At 39.8% G+C, this 23,230-nt stretch overlaps 1 protein-coding gene across 4 annotated transcripts in view; it reads right to left on the bottom strand.

The window, feature by feature from the left end:
- CNTN4 (contactin 4) overlaps nt 1–23,230 on the bottom strand; it is a 332,207-nt gene that overhangs the window by 62,883 nt on the left and 246,094 nt on the right. For all 4 annotated transcript variants that reach the window (XM_069866137.1, XM_069866140.1, XM_069866138.1 and 1 more), the window contains 5 exons: nt 20,874–21,077; nt 13,580–13,682; nt 12,786–12,970; nt 3,672–3,808; nt 2,020–2,149 (listed from right to left, as the gene is read on the bottom strand). In XM_069866137.1, coding sequence (XP_069722238.1) covers nt 2,020–2,149; nt 3,672–3,808; nt 12,786–12,970; nt 13,580–13,682; nt 20,874–21,077 — 759 coding nt within the window. The remainder of the gene's footprint in view (nt 1–2,019; nt 2,150–3,671; nt 3,809–12,785; nt 12,971–13,579; nt 13,683–20,873; nt 21,078–23,230) is intronic.

Here is a 23,230-nt window from a genome sequence, read left to right as displayed (position 1 = left end):
AGACTGGGATTCAAAATGTTCTGACTTGAAATTTAGAAACTCTGGGCCTATTTTTCAGCACTACTGCAGCTTCCCTGGGCCACCTCAGGGGTAAGGCATTTAATACCTTCACACCTCGTTTGTTAAATGAAGGTTTTAGTTACCTTTTTTCACCCTAGGCCCAACCTTTCACCTCTCCAGTTTTTCTCCTGAAAACTCTTCAAGGCAACAAGTGCACCTTACTATATGCTTTTACAATGCCCAGTGCAACAGGATCCTGGTCTTAGCCAAAGACTCCAGGCAATATAATTGGCAACAATAACAGAGAAGAATCACTCTGAGAAAAGCTCCATCTGTAATTTTCCATTTCTCTTTTTCACTTACATTTGCTCTAAGTGTTACTTGCTACTAGTGGTGTTTAATCATTTCAAGTGCTTAACTTCAGGACCTTTTGAAATAACCATTGCTATACTCAAGAAGATCTTTTTAAAAGCTAGCCTTTTCCTCAGTGAGAGCGCAGAATATTTACTTCCATTGAAAACTCTAGGAAAAAGGAAAACATGCTCATTTTCTCTAAAAATGCTTCAAATTAAATCACAGATCCAGGGAAATTAATCTGCAGCACATCATTCCGGTACTTTTCCTGTGACACACAGAAGCAAGATTGCACAACCCAAATAAGAAGTGAGCTAAATACAAGTTATCTAGCAGGTTTTTTACAAGCAGGCTTACCAGGGCCTCTGTTTTTTGTGCAGACATGAGGTTGGCCCGCGGGTGCTGTGGGCTACCAGGCACAGGGAGGCACTGGAGGTACCCACCAACAAGGACTATACCTCTCTTCTGAGAAGATCTGCCCTCCTCCCAGAGGCTCATTTTTACCAGGGTTTTGAATAGACAGGAAAAGCATCAGTGGGTTTATTTCTATTTCTTTCATGCAGTAACACATCCAATAAATCTTAGCACTGTGAGGTCTAATTTATTGAGCATTATTGTACTTTACTTAAACGGTGACAATGACAATCTTTCAAATGATTTTTTTTTCCATGCAGGCATCTAATATTGCTGATAAAAAATGACCAATATTGAAAATACCATAATCAGAAAGGGCGTTGTGCTTTTTTCTTCAGGATAAAGCGGGGAATGATGCTATTGAACACTCACTTTGAAAACAACTAAACCATTATTTTCCAATCATGAATTCTGTTTAACACTTTGAAACTACATATCTATGCTGACATATCAGTTCCTAGGCCTGACACTTATACAAGGGCATTTGTGAATGAGGTACATACTCCAGGGCAGCTGAGGATGCCATGGACCTCCGGAGATGGTCCTGTCCCAGCCCTGCTCAAGCAGGAGCAGCTACAGCAGGTTTCCTGGGACCATGTCCAGGTGGGTATTGAGTATTTCCAAGGATGAAGATGGCAATCTCTCAAGGAAAGCAGTTCTAATGTCTCGCTGTAAAAATATGTTTAAATGGCATTTCCTGTGTTTCAGTTTATGCTCATTGCCTTGTCCTGACATTGCGCACCACTGAGAAGAGCCTGGCTCTGTAATCTCTACTCCCTCCCCTTAGGTATTTAACCACCTGGATTCACAGGAGCTTCTCCTGACATTCAATAGAACTAATAGAGTAAATGTACAGAAAACAGGCGGAGCAGAATTTTTCTTTGTGAGGATTTGGGACAAAATTGTTACGATTGCCATTTGAAAGGTGTAAGGTCTATGCAAGTGATTTTCAAGATATCTTCAAGACAGCCAGCCTGTGCAGCCCATGAGCAGGCAATTACTCTCCAGTATGCTCTGAACTGGGGCAATAATTTGGCTTCTCCATAACATATTTCTAACCAACAAGAGGTGAGCAAGCTTGTCAGCTCTCCGTGCTCAGTCATCTGGATGAATACAAGAAGATGGGATGATACAAATTAAATCTGTTCTCTGCCCACCTTCTCAAGTTTTCCTTTCATGTCTCACTTACAAACCACAACTTGTCAAAGATCCTCAGCAGAAGGCTTGCAGAGCTCAGTAAAGTACACTTACCTATGACACTCAGTTCTGCACTGGCAAAAATGATGCCGTGTCTATTTTCTGCTACACACTGATACATGCCAGCGTCTGACAGGCTGATGTTCGTTATTGTAAGCGAGCCCTGCTCTAGCTGAACTCTGCCCTGTAGGAAATAGTAAAAAAAAAAATTACAAAGTAAATAAGGAGATACCTTCTTGGAACATAAACCCAACAGTTGTTGTGCCATATTTTATACCAAAGTGGACAAAAAAAGAATCAGTAATTGGAAGAATTTGCATGCTCCAATCTATTTGTCTGTCACCTAAATTTATATTGGGTTAGATACTAAACGGTAAAAACAATAAGGTAGTTGGTAAGTGCAATTTAAATTGAAGGACTTTTCCTTGACTTCTTATTGATTTAATACCCAAACCATTTAGATTAATATCCCTTTCAAGTGGGTAAACTTGCATCAAAAGAATGCATTTCTGTTCCATGGCATATCACAGCCACCTTCATTCTTTAAAACAATAGTAGCATGAGTATATATGGCATTCAGGGTTAGTAAGATCTGTTGCCATCTTAGCTAGCACAGAGATAAATACTTAAAATCCTTTGCAGTTTACTGAAAACAATATAGATGTTAATAATTTAGTGATCCTTTACTTCATATCAGCCACTAACTTGATTTACGTACAAGACCATCTGTTAGTGACCAGCATGAAGCAAGTAAAATTAGCGTGTGGAACAAAAGACCCAAGTATCATTTGTCAGCCTAAGGATATGAAGCTCATGTTATCAATTTTAATAAGTACAGTAAAGTGTTCCCTCCCTCCCCAGGAGTTTCACCATTAAAAAAAAATAGTAATATAAAGAACTATTGGCTTTCTTACTTGGCCGTAGGGAGAAAATTTAATGTTTGTGCAATCTTTACCAGAGCTGCCATGTTCTTTTACAATAAGCAAAGGGAAAAAAATGCTGGGTACTGTGAAACCATTGGCGACTTGTTTTAGTTTGTGGTTACACCAAAGAGGGGTCAAGGGACTGAATGATGCCCTGTCCTGCAACAGGCTTGACAGGCAGGGCACTGGGAGGGGGTGAATTTCCCCAGCTCCTGCACATCACTGATCTTTAGGCAGCTCTTTGTGTCCCCAGCAATTGCAGCCATGCTTCTGGTTGCCTGCTCAGGGATGAAGTTTGGCAGGAGGAATAGGAATGCAGAAACACTCAGGTTTCATTAGCAGCTGAAGTTCATTTGTTATAAACTAGAAAAATTAATCTGGGCAATCATTTCATAGCTGCAGGCTCTGTACTTCTACTTGGCCATCCCCTCTTCTTCACGAGGGTCTCTGCATCCTTAGATTTGTATCATAGATTCTTCATTTCAGGTAGGAACTCTGAACATAGAGCTGTCATGTGTCCTACTTATCATTAGCAGCAGCCCTCCTGCAGCCAGGAAGGGTCATTTCTCTTTTCCCTGCCAGAAGCTCCACGTCATACAAAGATGTCAACCAAGCATGGCAAGGAATTGCCTACAGAGCAGGTGGATTTCAGAGCACGTATATCTTTTCTCTGTCCTTTCCAAAAGTAATAAAGCATGCACAAATGAGAAAGCTGGTAGAGAATGAAAGCGCTGGCAGGGCCTGTGGCCCTTCTACCAGGTGAAGGGCTCCAGTGGTGCTTACCTGGGGCAGCAGCGGTTCCCCATCCTTCAGCCAGCGATATGAGGGCTTCGGTCTGCCACTTGCTCGGCATTCCCAGATGACGCTCTCCTCTATGGCTGCGTGTACGTCACTGATTTTCTGAATCCAGTTGGGTTGAGCTGCAATGTAGGAATAACAATTATCTGTAACCAACAGCATGCTCTCTAGGTGCAAGCAAATGGCCATTTCTTCTTTTAATAGCATATTTAAGAGCTGGACTCAACAGCATGCTTACTAACACTAAAGATTTTTTTTTCATTGAGTCCAGTTCTGCTTTCTGAAGGTGGTGTGTTCAAGATCAGAACCCATGTTTATTTTCTTTTATTAAAACATTTAATGAGAAACAGCAGCTTCAGAAACCCCAACCATCATTACAAAACAAAAGCCACCATTCATGTGCTGCCCCAGTGGAATAAATGGCACTGTTAGATCCCTGGTCCCACAAATACAGACATTTTCTTCTTCAGGATCTATATGAGCTCAGCTTCAAAGCTCTTAAAGTTTAGCATTCAACTTCAAAAACTGGAGAGCCACCGCTGTATTGAAATTAAGGTTATTCCAGTAGCTTGGCCCTGCGTGGTTATAGGCACTACTTCAGGTCCAAATTCTCAGTTTTTTCTTAGATTAGGGCCTTATGTACAAGTACTGCCATAGGAACATCTTCCATATGTATGAAAAACCTTTGGCCATAGTAAATGTATTAAAGACATTGAACCAGGAAAGACCAAACACAGATATCAGAGATACGTTTTGGCAGACTTTGGTGAAAACTGGCACTCAGACACTTATGAGATTTTTAGTTGGGTTATTATTTTTTTTTTCACATATTTTTAACAGAGTCTGTGTTTGCTGGCTTTTCATTAAAATGCTTAAGTTTAGCCAGACTCCCCATGCAAATCAAATTTTGCTAAAATTGTCACGTTTCTGGATACCATACAAAACCTCTGACTTTCGTATGTTACCTTCACAAACTTCATCAGTCTAGATATATCTACAATATTTTTCAGTAAGTCCCATTAAAAGAGAGAGAGAGTGACTTCGGGTTTCGAATGGTCATTTGCCCTATTTTGACATAAGAAAATCTGAGAGATTTCATTGATTTAGTAGGAAGATATTACCAGCAGGGGTCTCCAAGAACCTGGTTAATACTTTTCTGCATGTAATCAGGTAAAAAAAAAAAAAAGATTATTCAAGGACAGGTAAAAACTTCATATATATCTCTTTCAGACAGGGACAGAGGCCAAAGAAAGATCTGCAAGGATAAATTAAAAACTACCTTATCAAAATCGTAAGTTCAATATACAATTGGTATGCTTATACCTAAAATATTGGCATGCCTACCATGATGTGATGCTGAGTATACAAATTGAGAGAGATCAGTGCCTTTTAAAACTGTCTAGGCTGTCAGATGAGTGCTTAATCCCACACCTACCACACTGCAGGCTTCCCTTCTCACAGTGTCTACAAACAACAAAGCACAGAAGAAAGCTGAAGAATTATACACAGTATCTTAACTCTAAGGTAACACGTGAGAAAGCAGAAAGGCAAGCTGAACATAATGATAAAGCAGAAGTGAAAGAAGTAGCTGAGAAGGAGAGGCAAGCAATGTTTACTTCTCTGACTGCCGCTCCTGCCCTTGTAACATTTTAAGCTTGTTTATTATCTGTATCTAAACTGATATGAAAGGGAAAGTGTTTAAATGTAGGAAGATGAAAGTCAATTCTGTCATCTGGAGTAAGAACTTCAACAATTCTTTGGAACTGAGTCCATAAAAGGAACTCTATAAAACTACACAGATCCATTTGCCTTTTTTCGCAGTAGTGAGTGTTTTAGTAATTTCTCACGTGAAAACAAAAAAAATTTAGACAATGACTGAAAGCAACCTGTTAAACAAGAAAACCCATGAAAGGTAAGGTGTATATATAACATACAAATGTAAGGTATGTAAAAAGGAAGAAAACTCCCATGTAAGGAGCAAAGAAAATTCAGTATTTATCCTTACTTCAGGTAGACTCCCCAGATAAGGAAAACTCTCAGTCAATGTGAAAAAAAGACTTTCCCCATCCAGTCTTTGTGCTGTACTTTGCAGGTTATCCATCTGAACTCCTGCCCTGAGTAATGCTGCTGAGGTTTAAGTGTGTGGTACTGGAAGTGCTGGGAGCTGCCACTGATGCTATTCATTTCACTCTTCTGCAGCACTCAGGAGCCATAAGCTTGCACCATGCTCCACTCTTCACCCCTTCCAATTATTTTATCCAGTTAAGCTTTCTATCTTAAAGTCATTTGTGATGCACACAACTACAGAACAAGCATAGTAGATAAAAAAACCACAAAACAACAGAACCTCAGTAAAAACTGGAGAAGTGCTTTGTTTCACAGGAGCTTGATTCTCTGCTCTTTGGGAGACATTTCTAATTAGGCCAACCTCTCATTTGAACAGTTCATTTTAGAGAATAACGGGCACACTCTTGACTTAATCTTGAGCAATACACGAGGGTTGGTTCATCCAGCAAATATGTTTGAGCCACCAAATGAGAGTTGCCATAATATAATGAAATTTGACAGTGTCCCATTGGGGATCACATCAAGACACAGTAACGTGACACAAGATTTCAAGCACAATAATTAAAATAATTCAAATAAGGTTATGAAACCAGCTCCATGCTACAATATTATATAGAAGCATTATTTGAGATAATGACAAGGTTTAATCTGTGACTGGTCTTAGCATTCTAGAAGAAATCCTTCAGATCATTTCAGTTGTGCTAATCAAAGAGGAATTCTTTCATATGATAGATTAGTAAATATTTTAGTCTTCTTAGGAGTAATTAGATGTTACTAGCCTTGGAAACATCTCAGAGGAAAAATATGGTATTGAAGAAAAAATTACATGGAAGATAACTAAGAAATCATGTGAGTTGCAAGAAAAATTCATATGCTACATCCATAAAGTGGTAAAAAAGCACTTAAAAATATAAACACAACCTGTATAAGGACAATTTTTAAGAAAAATATCCCCTCCTCTGTAACGAGAGCTGTCTGGAATTTGTACTTAGGTGGACAGAAGAAAAATGATGGCACCAGTTACAAAAAAACCCTGTTTATATTTGATCACCTTCTAGTCTTCACCAATGCAAGGTAGAGCATTTTAAACCAGGTGATTAGGAAAGTATGCTCAAATATACTCCTACTTCTCCAAGACCCAAAAAATCCAGAATAAGTCTGTCCTCCTTTGCAATAAAATGAAAGGCAGAAGTAGGTACTGGAAAGCTGGACCAGAAATCATGTCCTAAAAGGCATTTGAAAATAAAATGACAGAGCCAGTGATGAAATATGGCACCAGTAATACATAATAAACCCAAAGAATAAATAAACCAGAAGTAAATCTGTGGGCCTTTGCAATCTCCTGTGAGTTCAAAACAACCAAAAAGACTAAAGCAAATGAGGTACTAATACATATACGGAATCCAATTCTCAGTCAGTGTATATTGATTTCAGTGTTCCTAAGCCAATTTATAGCAGCTGATGACCTAGTGCAGGCTGTGTAATTCATCATTAATGGCAGATGAAAGGCTGAATGACTTGTCCATTACTATATGTGTTCTAAGGAGATTGAGACTGAGCCCAGGATCAGAAAAGTCTGAAGACCGGAAAGCTAAGCATAAGTAAGAAAAACAGATGGGAAAAACACATGAGTAATTAAAAACAAAGAATGTAGCCAGTGTATAAGGTTTGTGCAGACAAGTGTAAGCATCATCCTGGTTCAAATGGGGATATAGCTTCTGTAAACAAATCCCATATGTCCCTAATTTGTTATCTTTCCCAATGATCACAGGAATGTGAAACCAGACTTAAAGTTATTACTTTCCCACTTCTCTTCCTTTCCTCCTCTTAAACCCTTCCTCTTCACCCCTACTGCCATTTAAGGACTATTTGAAATCTATACAATTTCAAAGGTGTGCAAGCTCTCCATCGAAGTAATCTGCTTGAACACTGCACCTAAATGACCTGCATCTTTGGAAAGTTTGCCAGATACTGCCACTCAAGCAGCATATCTCCTGTCTGCCTCCCCATAACGAACCAGCCTTGGAGTTCTCCTGGGACTAAAATATTAAATATCAGAGGCAAATAAACAGAAGAAAACTTGAAAGAGTTAACCTAGCTGATAATAACTTCTTAAATTGTCCCATTATATAACTTTCTCCTCAGTCAGGCCAGGCACCACAGGACTGTAGTAGGTATTGCAGGCACGTTTATAAAGACTGTTCCTCAGGGATTTAGTTATTTTTAACCCCGATTCTCTAGACGACAGCTACCCAGGGGAGTAAGGGAGGTGTGGGGTGCTCTCTAAGTCGCCATCACACTTCATTTCTCGTACCTATTTCTATTTTTGCTTCCTCTGCTGGAGAGCTATTTTTCCAAGACAAAATGATAATAATTTGAGCACATTTTCTGAATCACCTAAAAATTGATTTTCCTATAAGCAGGTTTCCAGCAACCCTTTGGAAAACTAAAAGTGGAGGAGAAACATGCTTACTCTCTGTGCAGAATGAGTTAAATTTGTACGATATTCTGAAACAACATATGATTTGAGAACTTTAAATAAAACGAACATGGAGATGCTTAAAAGTGAGAAATCAATAGGTAATTTATTGCACAACAGGTAGCAAGCTGCATTCTTTAGTGATTCATGTAAATGATAATTAATAATAAAACAATTTTTTCCTATTTTTGTGAATTTTCTTGCATTTTTATCAGTCCAGAAACACATGTTATTTCATGTACCTTTGAATTTTTAACAAATTATTTTTGATCTGAGGGCTAAATGGAACTCCCCAAATGCAACTCCCCAAATTTTACTTATGCAAATTTCCTTTTTAGACCTCTAACCATAATGAAGAGCATAATGTGACTTACATTTGAGGTTGTTTTATAGAGTGGCATAAAGTAGCTTTCACACAAAAACCCCACAAGTCCACTGATGAAAAGGGGAGTCTTTTCACTGCAAAATTAAGGAGCTGTATAAATTCCTAGTGGGACTTTGATTTGAGAAGCATTTAATCTGAAAAGCGGTCCGGTCAATTAAATGGCTTCTGCTGAATATCTTACAAAATGTTGCAAAGAACTGCAATTAGTTACAAATAAGACTGTGTCCCTGCTAGTGCAGATGCTGCTGTGCTGACACTTTCAGAAACCATTTTAACTGCAATTTTTTCCTCCTTGCCTTGGCTTGCCAGAAAGGTGTTGGGTTGGGAGTGTATAAGCTTGTGAGAAATGCTGGAAGACCTCGGAGCAACACATGTGATGCAGAGTCAGCACTCACATCTCATTTCACACTTTGCGTAAAAATACACCTATATTTAAAAATAACCTGGAGAGCAATATGCTGGTATGGAGATTTTTGACGATGGTCAGCAGAAAGAACCTGGCCACGGCACATCAGCAGAGCTGTAGAGGGGCATGAGGCTCTTGTCTGTCATGGGAAAGGCTTTGAAAACAGGAATGAGCAGACACAACAATGCTTTAAGAGTCCATTGTGCATGTGCATCTGCCTGTTACCTCTTGTCCTACACTCAGGGCAACTTTTGACATGTTACCGATTGTCTGACAAAGGAGAATTGCACTGAAATAGCATCTAAGCTTAAAATGAATGAAAAAAGGTTCACAATCATAATAAATAAGCATTTCCTTGATGCTGCTTTAATGAATGAAAAGGCAATTTCTTTCAAAATTGGCTAGCTAAGGTAAGCTGTTTACAGTATTTCTGCCAAGGAAAAAAAAAAATCTTTGGCACTGCTTTTTGTTCAGGATATAAATTTTAGCCCCACAGAACGTTATCAAATTTAAAATTTATGAGTAGCCTGATTAAAAATAGAATCAGGTCAATGGGAATGCTCTCAAAATGCTGCAGATCAAAACACACAGCTGATGGCAAGGCAGACCCTTGCTGTCGAGTTCAGTGGGAGAAGAGGCACTCAAAGCAGAAGTGTCTGTGCAGCCAGCATCGTGGCAGTGACGTGCTCCAGCTGTGCCAACGCTGGCTAACACTGGGGACCTCACCTCCCTCAGCCACATGGATTTAGCCGGTACAGGGTCTGCAAGGAACAGGCTGCAAAGCCAGGAATGCAGTGCAATGTGCATTTAAGGCTGCTTAAAGGGGGTGGAAAAGAGAGGTTTTGCAGTTTAATTCACTAGTTCTCTGGAGCTAATTTGAGGTACATGCTATCTGGTTAGCAGTGGCAGTCAGAACAAGAGACAGAAATGAAACAAGTGATATGTCATTCAGAGCTGTAACAGTGAAGAAAACACATATAAGTCACTGTAATTGCATTAACATTAACAAGTTTTCTATTGTGTAGGTCTATCTATCAAGTAGGACATAGAGCACTCAACAAATGCTTTTAGAGAGCAATAAAACACGGCCTGTTGCAGGGGCTTAAAGCACAGAAAATGGAGGAAGAATGGATCTTGCACGTTTAATTAACCTTTCCTGCTGCAACAAGAATGTCAAACAACTTCAGAGTCACTGATATGCTAACTGAGGAAAAAATAAACATTGATACAAGAATGAAATACAGCAAAAGTCAACCTTCCTTGACAACTTCCAGGAGCACTGAAAGAAGCTGACAACGGAGGCAATGCTGGGTTATCTACAGCAAGCAGGCAAATTTGAATTTCATTCTCTTTTTCTTCTTCTTTTTTTTTTATTTTATACTATGCAGAAAGGGAGATAAATGGGTTGAAAGGAGTCATGCTGTTAGAGACAGATTGTGATCTCCAGGGCACACGTTGTGACAGAGCATGTCACTACGCATAGGTAGCACATCTGCCCTCCTGTATCACATCCACTGGAGTGTTCCCTTCTCTGGGACCCAGCCCTGACCCACCACAAGACACTTGAAAAGTTCTGACAACATTACAGCCGTATTTCATTAATGACATTAAACTTCTCAGCTTTAAAAAGAAAAATAATCAATGAAGCAAAATCACTTTCAGTTTCAACTACTTGTATAAAATGGTTACAGTTAGTTACCTCCCCCGAAAGAATTTCACTGCCATGGTAAACTCCAGAGCCTAGCAAATTTTTTTTAAGAGATCTGTTTCCAGTATTAAATATTCGCCAGACACAGGCTGTCCTTGAAAACTGAATACTTACAAACCAGTAACTCATCATCCTCAAGACAACGAAGATGATATTTTAGTCTATTACCTTTAAAATCAGTAACTAGCAGAAGTGGCAGGCAGACTAAAACTTCTCTATAAAGAATTCCTCTACTCACATGAAAAGTGGACAGAAAGATAGTTCCCAGCACCACAGAAAGAGAGGACACTCCTCTTCCCATAAAATCTTGAACTTCTTCGCTGAAATGCCATCTTGAGTGTAAAAACCAGCACTAGCCATGGTGGCAGCTTTTGTGTAGGATATGCAGTCTTTCAAGTATGGCATTCAGACTGGTAAATTCATTATAGCAACGAGATTATAATTTAATATATGCTATGGTGGGAGTATAGCAAAGGCTTGATTTACTACGTTGCAAGAAAGGCGAGTTTGGCTGTGGATTGAGCAAAACTGTATAAATGATGAGTCTTTTCCTTTACTGTCCACATGAGAAAAATGAGGAGAAACACACATTGTCTGATGAATAGAAAAAGAAATCTTCAAAATCTTTTAATTAAAACAACTCCGTATTCTTTAATTTAAAAAAAAATCAGATTCTTTCATTAACATGAAAGATTTCACTTTGTTCTTGCTATTTCACTCCATTTTAATGTTTTAATGTTTTCATATTTTATTCTATTTTCAAAAAGGGTTCACTTAAAATGGAAGCATGATAAGTTCTGATTTAGAAATGAAATCTTTTAGAAATATTTTAAATTTGAAAATATCGCTACATATGCCTTTTTTTAAAAAAAAACACCCCCCCAACACAAAACACAACAAACCATGACTCAGCAAATTAAACTCAGTTTTGCCAGGAGAATTAGTTCTCAAACTCCTTTTCTGCAGCAAATTTACTATAAATTGAAAACATACGTCTCATCTCTGGAGTTCAACCCAATCTACCCTGCTGCCAGAAGTTGGGCCCTCAGGAGCATTTGGGGGAGAAAACACTGAATTTGTCTCCATGTGTTCGATCAAGAATGACACTCTATTATGCTCCTGAAGATGATAACAGAGCAGCAACAAGCCAAAGGTTTTTATCATCGTGGGGATGTCTCTCCATGCCTGCGTGCAGGTTATGTAAGCTGCACCCTTCTCCCCTCCAAAAATCTCAAACAGAAATTAAGTCCCAGATCAACAGCCCATTCGTACTCCTATACCCCCTCTCTGTGACTCTTGTTCACCTCCATGTGTGTAAATCTACAGTAACTCAGAAAAGGTAAATCTTTCTTCCTGCAAGCTTGGTGAATCTCCTAGAAACATTTCATTTACTTTGCAAGACAGGGTTGTTTCCAGTAGAAATCTGGGGATGGGCAGACACCTGTATCAGGATTAGAGGCTCTAACACATCTTCTACTTAACATAGAAGGCCTATGAAGCTGATGATTTACATTTTTATTGTTCCCTCATCAATGGTCCTGCTTTCAGTGTAAGAAGAGCAAGTGTAGGAAGTCATTTGGTGAAGAGGACTCTGCCAGCTCTGCTAGGGTTAAATCTCAACTTTCTAGGCTGTGAAACCAGCGACCTCTTCTGAAAGCAGTCCTTAACTGGTTATAAGCAATTAACATTTATTAATACAAGCTGGGGCAACAAATACATAATAAGTCCCAAGGTGTAATCACGATGATGCTCCAACCTGAATACTGCTTTACCCTCACAGCCACAAGAAGACAAACAAGCAGTCTGCAAGTGCTTTCTGCTTGCTACCATACCAATGTCTTTCCAGCAATGTGCTTTTGTTCCAGCTGCTCTCATTCTCAATTAATATGCACCATTCAGACAAGTTTTATTTCAAATTACAACCTTTTTGAGAAGTGTAGTTTTTAAAAGAAAGTGATTTAAAAAATATTCCCCCCAATTACTTTCTCACAAAATATTTACTGCATATTGCACTTGATACAATAAAATGCCCTGAAAGCAGGCAGTCTGCTTACCATAAAATGTCAGCTGTCCTCTTGCAACGTTTTTCCCTCTCACATTTTCAGCTACACACTCATAGAGTCCAGCGTCTTCTTGCTGAAAATTTGGGATTTCAAGAAGTCCACTTGACCTGTGTCTCCTGGCTTTTCTGGGTATCTGCTTCCCATCTGCTCTCCTCCAGCTAATTGTAGGAACTGGGCTAAATAAGAAAAATAAAGCAAAATAAGACTGATACCAAAACCAATAGGTCTTGTCCTGACAAGCTGTTGTCTGATCAGCGTAACACTGTCATGTTTGAAGATGAAGACACAACCAGGCTGAAGATTCTGGCACAGGATCTGGAGTAATTTTATTATGGCTGGCTTGTATATAATATAAATATACATACCTATACACACCCCAATGGTGTACATGCTCACAGTCTTAAAAGCAGACAACTGTATTTTATAAATATACAGTTTGCAAAGTTGATTTTTGGGTTCTGTTATGCCAATACAATCATTTTCCTACCCATCCCACATTTTATTTTGTAAGTGTTGCCCATGTTTACTTTAGATAGAGATGTAGTTTAAGGGTCACACGGAACCTCAGAACAGGAGATGCACAAATCTTTACAAAATAAGTTACATCTTCACTATTCCTTGGGGATTTATATCTTTGGTGAGCAAACCTCCTGCTCCCCAAGTCCCTTGTCTGTTATGAACTCTCAAAGTGAATGATTTGCAAGTCTTGCAAACTCTACAATACAACACTATAACACTATGAAAATTAAAAGCTGGAGGAATGTTAATAATGGATCAAAACTTACTTCCCCAAGGCAAAGCACTCCAACTTCACCGTTGTTCCTTTTGCAGATGGAACCGTTTCTGGGAACTGCACTTCTATTTTCGGCTCATACTCTCCCATCACCCCTGTGAACATAAAATAGATACTAAGGCTTGGTTGAATTTTTGCAATAAATTCACAAGTGTTCCCGTGCTAGCACAGAGCTGTTCTATACATCATTACTTGCCCAATTAATCCATTCATTTTAAACATGGCTTGTTTCTAACAGCCGTGTAGTGTGGGCTCTTTTCCCATTTACTGCCAGAGGAAAATCTGAACCAGTGCTCCACACCATCTGCCAAAGATTAAAATTTCTTCATGGCTCTGTTACTTCTTGCTTTTGAATATTCAGAATTTCTGCATTTAACTTGTGAAATAAGGAAAGCAATAATAAGGGAGGTTCACCACCTTCTAGAAAATGAAATGCGGAACCAATAGCCATTAGAAAAAGTTTTAAAAGCACTGGAGCTAATCAAGACTTCGATTAACTTCAAGATTTAGATGCACAGAGATCACATACTCTTCGGGTAATTTCTTTATTTTTACTGCCACAGTATATCATGTATCATGGCAGCCTCTTTATAAAATTGTGTTTAAAAAATTTTGCACATAAAAAGCCATTATCTTAATGATAAATGGCTACATTTCTAGTCACTGTACTGTCCTAAAACCAGCACATATAATTTCACCAATAGTGATTATCAGTTAATTGATGATTGCAGTTTAAATCTTAACTGTGCGGCGCTTTCTGGACATAGGCCAAGCACGGGACAGGCAAGGAGTCCATGGGCTGTGAGGAGGGAGCAGTGCTGAATTTTCTGCTGCTGCAGAAAAACGCCACCAACATGCACGGATACAGAAATGAAATAACAGGGGTAACAGAGACATGAGACAGCATCCCTTCACATACATTCAGGCAGGGCTGCTAAGGGTGGCCTGTGATTGCAGTGCTGATTTCCGTCCCTCTGCTTTGCAAAGAAGCTGCAAGAAAAGCCTTTTTTTTTTTTTTTTTCTCAAGCTGAAAACGCTCTGTATGAGGAATCTCCCTTTACTTGCTGACCTGTATTACTACCTTTTCTGGTACAATAGCGGGCTAGATCACCCTCATCCATTTATTGCAAATAAGCATTGCTCCTACGTTATATAAAAAGTAGCTGCTGTACAACATCAGTCATCAAAATTAAATGTTTATTAATGATATGAATAATTCCCTCCATAGTCACATCCTGACCAGCATGTATAGCAGGAAATCTATGAGTCTGTCAGTGCTCCAGTGTTTACGTAGTATACAAACAAGAATTATAGAGCACACTACTCATTGGCCCTTTGCACATTAACATTGCAGCTCTCGTGAAGAGCTGGAATTATCTGTTACAGTTAGTGTCATGGAAAATCCTCTCTTCTCCTGACTGTGACTAGCAATCTCGACTAAATTTCCCCAGACCCCATGCTAAACTTTTGCTGTGTGTGTTTCAGCCAAGCCAAAACCAGCTGCTGCCCAGTGGTGTTCAAGGGCAAGGTTCAGTGGGAACATTTGGGAACAGTAGCACTGTTCTACTGATATTAGAACTCACTGAGATCTTTTCCACAAGATTATTTCCACATTCTGCAATGAAGACTAAAAATTTGGCAGAGGAAGAGCTTTTGAGGTGATGCATCCCCCAAAAGCCTGACTAGACTCAGGTGGCTGTCTCACTTTGGAACATGCTGGCTTTCAGGTTGGAGACTTACGTGAAGACCTTATGGTCTCCATCACCCTCCCTGAGATGGCTGAAGAGGTTCTCAGTGCCTGTGCCACCAGCCACTCCTCCCTAACCCCATCCCAGGTGCATGAGCATAATGGGACATGGCTCCTCATGAACCCACTTCACAGGCTCCACCAGCAGCCAGCCGGAAGGTGGGAGATGACACAGTGGCCAAATAACAAGGGAGAGAGGGAGTTAACCTGAGGAGTTGCCTGTCCGCTGACCGGCCAGCTACAAACCAGACCTCAACCAGCAAAAACTTCACAAGAATGGTTCCTTCTGCATATCCTCCACTGCTTTCCTAACAGAAATTAGGTCCCTTAGGCAAAGCAGGCTGTAAAGTATAGTGTGACACTAACGGGCCATTTAGGAAATTAAGGCAGAATGTATTATTAATATGTTATTCACCTGACAGAGAAGGTGACAGGAATAGGAGGGAGGAAAAATGGCCTTTTTGCCTTCTCTTCAGTCATTCTTTTTATAATTCCCACTTCTTTGCCTTGAGATGGGACTGGGGAGCTCTAATCCCGGGGATGACAAAACCCCAGATGGGGATGGAAGGGCAACTGGGGGTCACAGGACAACAGCTCCAGCCACTGTTACCCACACCCCTGCAGCTCTGGCTCTTACAAGCATGTGGGCAGCTGTTTTACCAGTTTTACTACAAACTCTAACCACTTAAAAATCAGGACTTGTACCTGGAAAAGTCACAAGGCTCCCACTGCAATTATAACCTGCACACACGTGCACACACACACACACGTGCAAGGTATGCTGTGAGTTCCGCTTTCTCCGCTTTATAGGAGAAACATCAGAGCAGCTGAGCTATCTGTATCCCGAATCTAAGACTATTTCCAGGCAGACAGTCCATATTTTTCCTGCTGTTCTTGCGTTATTTAACATCTGACAGCCATGCATTTCAGAGGCTTTCATATATTTCTTCAAGTTTCAAGGCTTAAAAAACTTGCTTTTGGATTAAAGTCCCAGGAATTCAGAAGGAAGCTGATTTGTCTGAGGAGATGATATGCATTTCCTGACAACACCTGTGAAATGTTAGAGTTTAATTGGCCCATACAGCTGCCACTGATGGCAATTTTATTTCAGAACTATTTCAGTTCTTTCTTACTATAACTGTTTTAATTCTGATGTAAAAAATCTGAAGTGCATTTTAAAGAGAGGAAGTAAAGCACTGCAGAAGTGGTGGTTGTAAACACCTGGGTGCTCTTATCAGGCTCTAGCTGATGTGTTTGCTGCAGGGTTGGGGTAGCCTAGAAGGTTGCAAAGGTGCTGTGGTGGCAGTGGGAATGGCACCCTCGGTATCTGCAGCCCTTTCAGGGGACACAGTGCAGAAACCATGCCTTTGATGGGGACAGGAGAGCCATACAATGGAGACTCTTTATTAAACAGAGAAGACAGTGTTGCAGGCTTATTCCCTTTTCTCCTTCTCTTCCCATCCACATCCTGTGGTGAGCTGCCAGACGGCTTGTTTAGTAAATAGCCATTAAAATTTAAACCCTTTCTCTGTCTGAACTTCAGTACGTGCTACAAAAGCCTTAATTCAGGCTTTAGGATCATTATCAGTCTTTGGTGCCATACATATTTAGTTATTTCTTTTATTTCCTACCACAAAAATAGTTTAGAGAGACCTTTCTCCATAACTAGGGCTAACTGGTATGGGTCAGGACTAACTCCTATCCTTGCAGAACTCAAGCTAAACCCCAACCTCATTACCTTGGGAAAACAGGAAAATCCTAATATCTTTTATTTTTTCCTTTTATATGCTAGCACTTATGTTATGTGAAAGGGAAACCTGCTTGTCTTTCCTGAAGACCTGTGCTGGAATATGTGTGAACACTTTAGGAGGACAGGTCCCACACTGCAAATGTGCAGTTTTGGGGACTGTGGCAATTACATAATATTGTAATTTTATCCACCTGCACTGCAAGCATCCTTACTGTCACAAATCCATACAGCTACTTGTCAGTATTTATATAGAGGGCAATTGCATGTATTTGTGGGAAGGAATTAAGAAACATAGAAGAAAACCATCCTTTTCTCAGCACACACTGTACTTTGTGCACTGTATTTATCATCGTCAGATAACCTCTGTCCACAGAAGAACAGATCTTGAGCTCTCAGTGACTGTGACGGCTGCCTTGGCACAGTTTGTTCCCACCACCACCTCATAACCCTCTATGATACCTATCTCTACAAGGACGAAAAGCTGTCTGGGGATAACTAATAGGATAAGGCAACTTCTGCTTCCACAGAACAGTGAAAGGGAAGGAACCTGAATTCTGTCAACAAGAGCATGAACCACCAGTTACAAAAAGCTGCTGCAAACAACATCAGGAGATCTGTAACTCTGGAGCCTCACAGCTGAAAACAAGCAAAACAGAATCACCAAAGGCACAGGTGGGGAAAGCAATCTGCCTACGGGATCTGATTTCATTCCCTACACCCATATCTTTTCCTTTTACAGATTACAGCTCAACAGCCTGGCATTATAAAGCAAGCATTGCAATACATGTGGAAAAGCTGTTTTTCCAGGATGATTACATTCAAGTAAAATAACAATGACAAAGACGGCAGGTACTTGATGTAAAAAGCCTAAAAGATTCACAACTGAGCCTAGAAAAATTAGTGTCATAAATTGAAGAAGAAATGGGAATAGACACCTCAGGGTTCTCGCGGGTGAGATTTCAGCTCAGCATGTGCCATCCTGCACACGCAGATCTGCACTGTTGAGCTGCTCTGGGGAACAAGGGCTGTTCATCAGTTCAATACGCAGTTTGCACATTGGCTACAATAAGAATACAAACCACATGATTCATACACCTATCTGTTAAAACAATTGAAATTCTTGGTATTGAACAGCATAGGGTCCGCAGAACGGTGAGCATCTGAACTCTGTTGTCCTCCTACAGCTCCAGAACTGGGAAATTTTAAAGTTTTTGAGTGAGAGATTATCATCAGCACAAAAGGACAAGGCTGAAGATTCTGGACTCTTTCTTTCATTAGGTCAGTGTCAAAGAATTAAAAAAAAACAAATATAGGTGCTATTGTTAGTTCTACATCACCAGTATTCCTTTTGCATAGTATCTCACTCCACCACCTGTTTCTTTCAAAGTAATGGGGCTATGTATAAACTACAAGGACATATAATTAATTCTGCATGGCAGCAAAAAAAATGTTTTGGAGTTTAAAAATAACTTTGATCTTTGAGAAAAGCATAAATTTCACAAGGAGAGTGTTGTAAAGCACCTGGACTTATTTGGAATTCACAAAAGGTATATCAATACAAAGCCAACCAGGCAATAACTTTGAAACATTTAGCAATAGGCAATTTTATGAAGGATGGAGGAGGTTGGACTACCCCAGCTGGGACACAGCCCTCCAGACCAAGCTGAAGGTCCTAAGAGCTGTGTTAACCCCTCAATAAGTCAGGAGCTGCTGGGGTGATGGAGGACCCCGCACCCCTTCTGAGCTGCACAAGGACCCTACAGCTGTGATATGCTGCCTTCCGAGGGCAGCAGCCAGAGAAGCAGCTCAGTACAATGTAAATGAATTGGGAGAGTTACATTATGATTTTTGTTTCCACTTAACTCACTAATTGAAATTAAATTGAACAGAAACATTAATTGTTAATGAGCTAGCCTCCGAGCCTACTAATTTAACAATAAAGTGTTGTAAAGAAAATAACATGTCATATATATTAAGATATACTGGACGTGTCAGATGTGAATACAAAAGCTAAACAGGACAACTCTGCCATTGGAAATACAAAGTGCCTCGCATTTTGCTCAGTTCTGCTGCTCACACTTCTGAAGCAACTTCTATAATCTCTCTTTTCAAGTGTGCTAGCGTATTATACTTGGATTTTATAGGCTTATTTTATGTGCAATGAAAAACAGAGACCTGCTGATTTTTAAAATAAAGCTTGCCTGTAATACTAGTGCAATCCTATTGAAGTACAGTCATCTTTGGCTCTGCAGATACAACAGCACCTTTCCTGTTTAACTCAGCAATGTATTCCCCAGGCTCTCAGAGGTTCAATTAAAGTTTCATATCTTTAATAAACAGCAGAGTGCACTTCAAAGGAATCGAAGAATATTCCTGTGAATTACCTCAGGAAGGCAATCGGTCCCTGTAAATAAAGCGGAGTGCGTGGAGGAGAGATGCACGGGGGTAAAGCCCTTGGCAAGGCACTTTACAATCAGGCTGCCTAGCAATCATCTTGGCATCAGCCCCGTCTCGGAAAAAAAGCAGACATCGAGCTTGATTGTGATAAATGGAAGCACTTTCAGCTAGGTAAGGGTTGCATAAAAGTCCTGTTAATGTAGTACTTAAAAATATTTCTTCTTCAACACTGAAAATGTTATTGAGACACATTTAAATATTCCTCTTTATCTTTCATACATTAGATGACTTACTCTTGACTCAGAGGGACAGATTTACTGCCACTGTGTTTACAGAAATGAAGACTCCCATGTAACAGAGAGCAGATATGGCACAAACTTGGAAAAGCAGTCATCTGGAACAGGCTGCCCAGGGAGGTGGTTGAGTCACCTTCCCTGGAGGTGTTTAAGGCACGGGTGGACGAGGTGCTAAGGGGCATGGTTTAGTGTTTGATAGGAATGGTTGGACTTGATGATCCGGTGGGTCTCTTCCAACCTGGTTATTCTATGATTCTATTCTATGATCTTCACCCCTCCCAGCCTAACTGTGGTGCTTTCTCATCACCAACAACATTTCCAAAGTCCTCACCCACAGAACTCATGTTAATGTGAAGGGGACAGCTATGGGCGCAACTAGCCTGTATTTTACAAGTGAGGAATTTTTGTCTAATACCACTAGGTGACAATGGATCTTCTAAAAGAAGTTTCTATTTATACATTTCTATTTATGGAACAATTGTCCTAACTGTTATTCTTTAAACAGACAAGTTTTAATTAATTTTAATTGCAAATTAACATGTGAATTTATTTTTCTTATCTACTCAAAAATGACGACGATACAAATCAATTGAATGTATATATTTAGAAATCCTCTTTTCATTTCTTCTAGCTTTTATGTATTATTCCACAGGCTGCTAAAAATAGCACCAATTCTGCTGGGAAATACAGCCTGAGCTAACAGTTACCGAAACAACAAAGTGCTTTTGTTCACTTTTGGACTGCATAAAATGAGCAAAACTGTAGTATATTCAAACTCAAAAATCCATTTTATTTCCTGTCTTTGGCCAAGTGTCACCAGATTTTTCTTTTATAATTATTGTCTGATACTGAGAGTTGTTTCAGTGGTAGGAAGAGCAGCCTTGGCCACAGCATCACACATTCACCACTGCCTGTGACTTTGATCCATGGCTAAAGCAGAGCTCTCCAGCCTCACGGAATCTGCAAAGGGGAAAATCTCTCCCTTTACCCCAACAAATATTTCAGGCCATTCCTGAATTTTTGGGTGACAGCCAGTCAAAGAAAACAAAACAAACTCTCCAATCCCAGCCCCCAGTATCCCATCTCTAAGTCCTACCATCGTTCCTGAGGATTAGCGGGGTGGGGGGACCCAAGACCCTGCTGTTGGTCACTGTGTTTGTCACCACACACGTGTAGTTGCCCACATCTGAAGCTTCCACCTTTGCGATGTACAAATTCCCAGTCTCTTGCGAAACGAAGCGGCGATTGTCCTGGTGTACGAAGGTTGGGTATTCATTGAAGATCCATGCATAGGTGAGCTCTGGAAGCACAAGGTACCACTAGCATTAGAGACAAGGTGCAAATCCCCACAGGCCACTGTCTCACGGTGAGCTCCATCCCAAGTCAAAGCTAGAGCCCTGAAAATTATTTTTTCCCTGCCCACTTTGGTCAGGGAAATTATCACAGCCCATGAAATGATAAAAAGGCTAACATTTTATAAGTTCTCATCTTTATGGCTACAAATATAGCTTTCCAACTGTGACACTTCTGAGCCTGCACATGGATCTAATATTCCTGTTGCTCCTTCAAGTTCTTCCAAACTAGAACAAAATACATTTTACAAGAATCTCATCTATGAACATTTCAGCCTGAGTAATGATTTTTTTCTTTCTTATTTTGTTTTTTCTTTTAAAGACAGTTCAGAGGAGGATCTGCCAAACCATGTTATCACACACTGTACATTTTATTCCTTTGGAATTTCTGAATCAGCAAAAATCTGAACACTAAATTAAGCAGCTGTAATCTTCTATATGACTAATCAAATAGTACTTTATGTTTTATAATTCATCTTTAGAAGTTATTTGAGAAATAAAAAAAATTAGCAGGAGAAATGTCACAAGTGGTTGCTGAGTTTTTAAGTGAGGTTAATGCAATATAACCCTATTATATTTGCTCAAGACTAATGCCCGAACACCCTGAAAATGCTTGAAGAACTAAAGTGAATACAAGACTACTGCAGTTTTCTAAGGGAACACTAATTACACTAAAAAGCATATTCTTAGCTAAATACTCTAATGAGTCATAACTGTAATTGACCTTAGCTACCATTAGGTACTTTGGAAAATATATTCTGCCCTCATGTTCCACTGTTTACATATATAAGAGGCTGAATGCAGACTGTTAGGCTTTTATTTATTTATTTTTAACAACAGGATTATAGAATGCCTGCTTGGACTTTTAGGAAGATATGATAATTATGTTTATGTGGGAATATCTAATCATCACATTTACACATGTGCATCTAATTATAAGTAACCTCATGCTGATGTCAAGAGGATACTCAGAGCAAACAAGGTACCACTTCTCAGCTGGCTTATTATTTTCTGCAAGTAGTTAAGTTTGGGCTGGGTTTTTTTGATTTACTGTTGGTGAACAATTATCTTGTTCTTCCAGAAGCATCCAGCAATAGGCAAACAAACGCCACTGCTCTGGAAATGCACAGAGGCATTCAAATTTGAGCGAATCTTCATGCAGAAGGTTTCCACCAAAGCTCCCCAAGCTCTGCAATACAACATCTTGCACTGACTGTGCCATAGTGAATTAACCACGCACTCCCCAGAAAAACACAGAATCGGGAGGGTCTTTCTAGATCCACAATCTCTTTCCCACTCTATCCTTCCCCAGAAGTTTACATAGTCCTACTTATTAATATACCCTAGAAGCAGCAAGCGGTTTTGTTCTACTTTTCTGATGCAAACCGGTATTACTTTAATTGCCAAGAACCCTCTAATTTCCAGGTTAAATATTTTCATTACTAGTCTACAGCTGTGTGCTTCTGGGCTAAAGATGACTTTAGCTTAAAGTGTTCTTGCCTCTTAACTGGTGAGAGCCATCAAGAGCTCTTCTGCCTTCATTTTAAAGACAGGCTTTCCAATCTTATGATCATTGTAGTAGCTTTTCCTAGCCTCTGCCTCAGTTACTAGAAATTTGAATATTTCTGTCATTTGAACTGAGTGCTAGGTTGAAAACCCAGCATAAGTGGGCTGCAGGAGAGGAGGAGGAAAAGTAAAGTAGTGCAATAGTAGAGGTCTGATTGAGTAAAGCGAGCACCAAAAGGATGGTGGATCTGAGATTCTTCCACACAGAGGAACCCAACCTCGGAGTTACTAAAGGAGACCTATTTCTAGAGCACAGACCATCAAAATTTCCCCCAAAGCCATCTTCAAACTCTATTAATCTGGTCTTACAAAACTGAGGAATAAAATGAAGATCTGACATTAAGGCTCTGCCTTCCTATCGTTGTCCAGAAAAACACAATTGCTCGAGTTATACCGCCTTAGCTGTAAGGAGCATCCATTATTGCTGTATAATATTTAAAACAAGCGGACAATTCTCATTCTCCTTCCCTCAAATAATGTGGGACTAATGGAATATAAAGCACAGGGAATAATGCAGACTGGAGCATCTATAAGT

Source organism: Phaenicophaeus curvirostris, chromosome 11, assembly GCF_032191515.1.
Source record: "Phaenicophaeus curvirostris isolate KB17595 chromosome 11, BPBGC_Pcur_1.0, whole genome shotgun sequence".
Taxonomy (NCBI): domain Eukaryota; kingdom Metazoa; phylum Chordata; class Aves; order Cuculiformes; family Cuculidae; genus Phaenicophaeus; species Phaenicophaeus curvirostris.
This window is presented reverse-complemented; position numbering and strand designations above follow the sequence as displayed.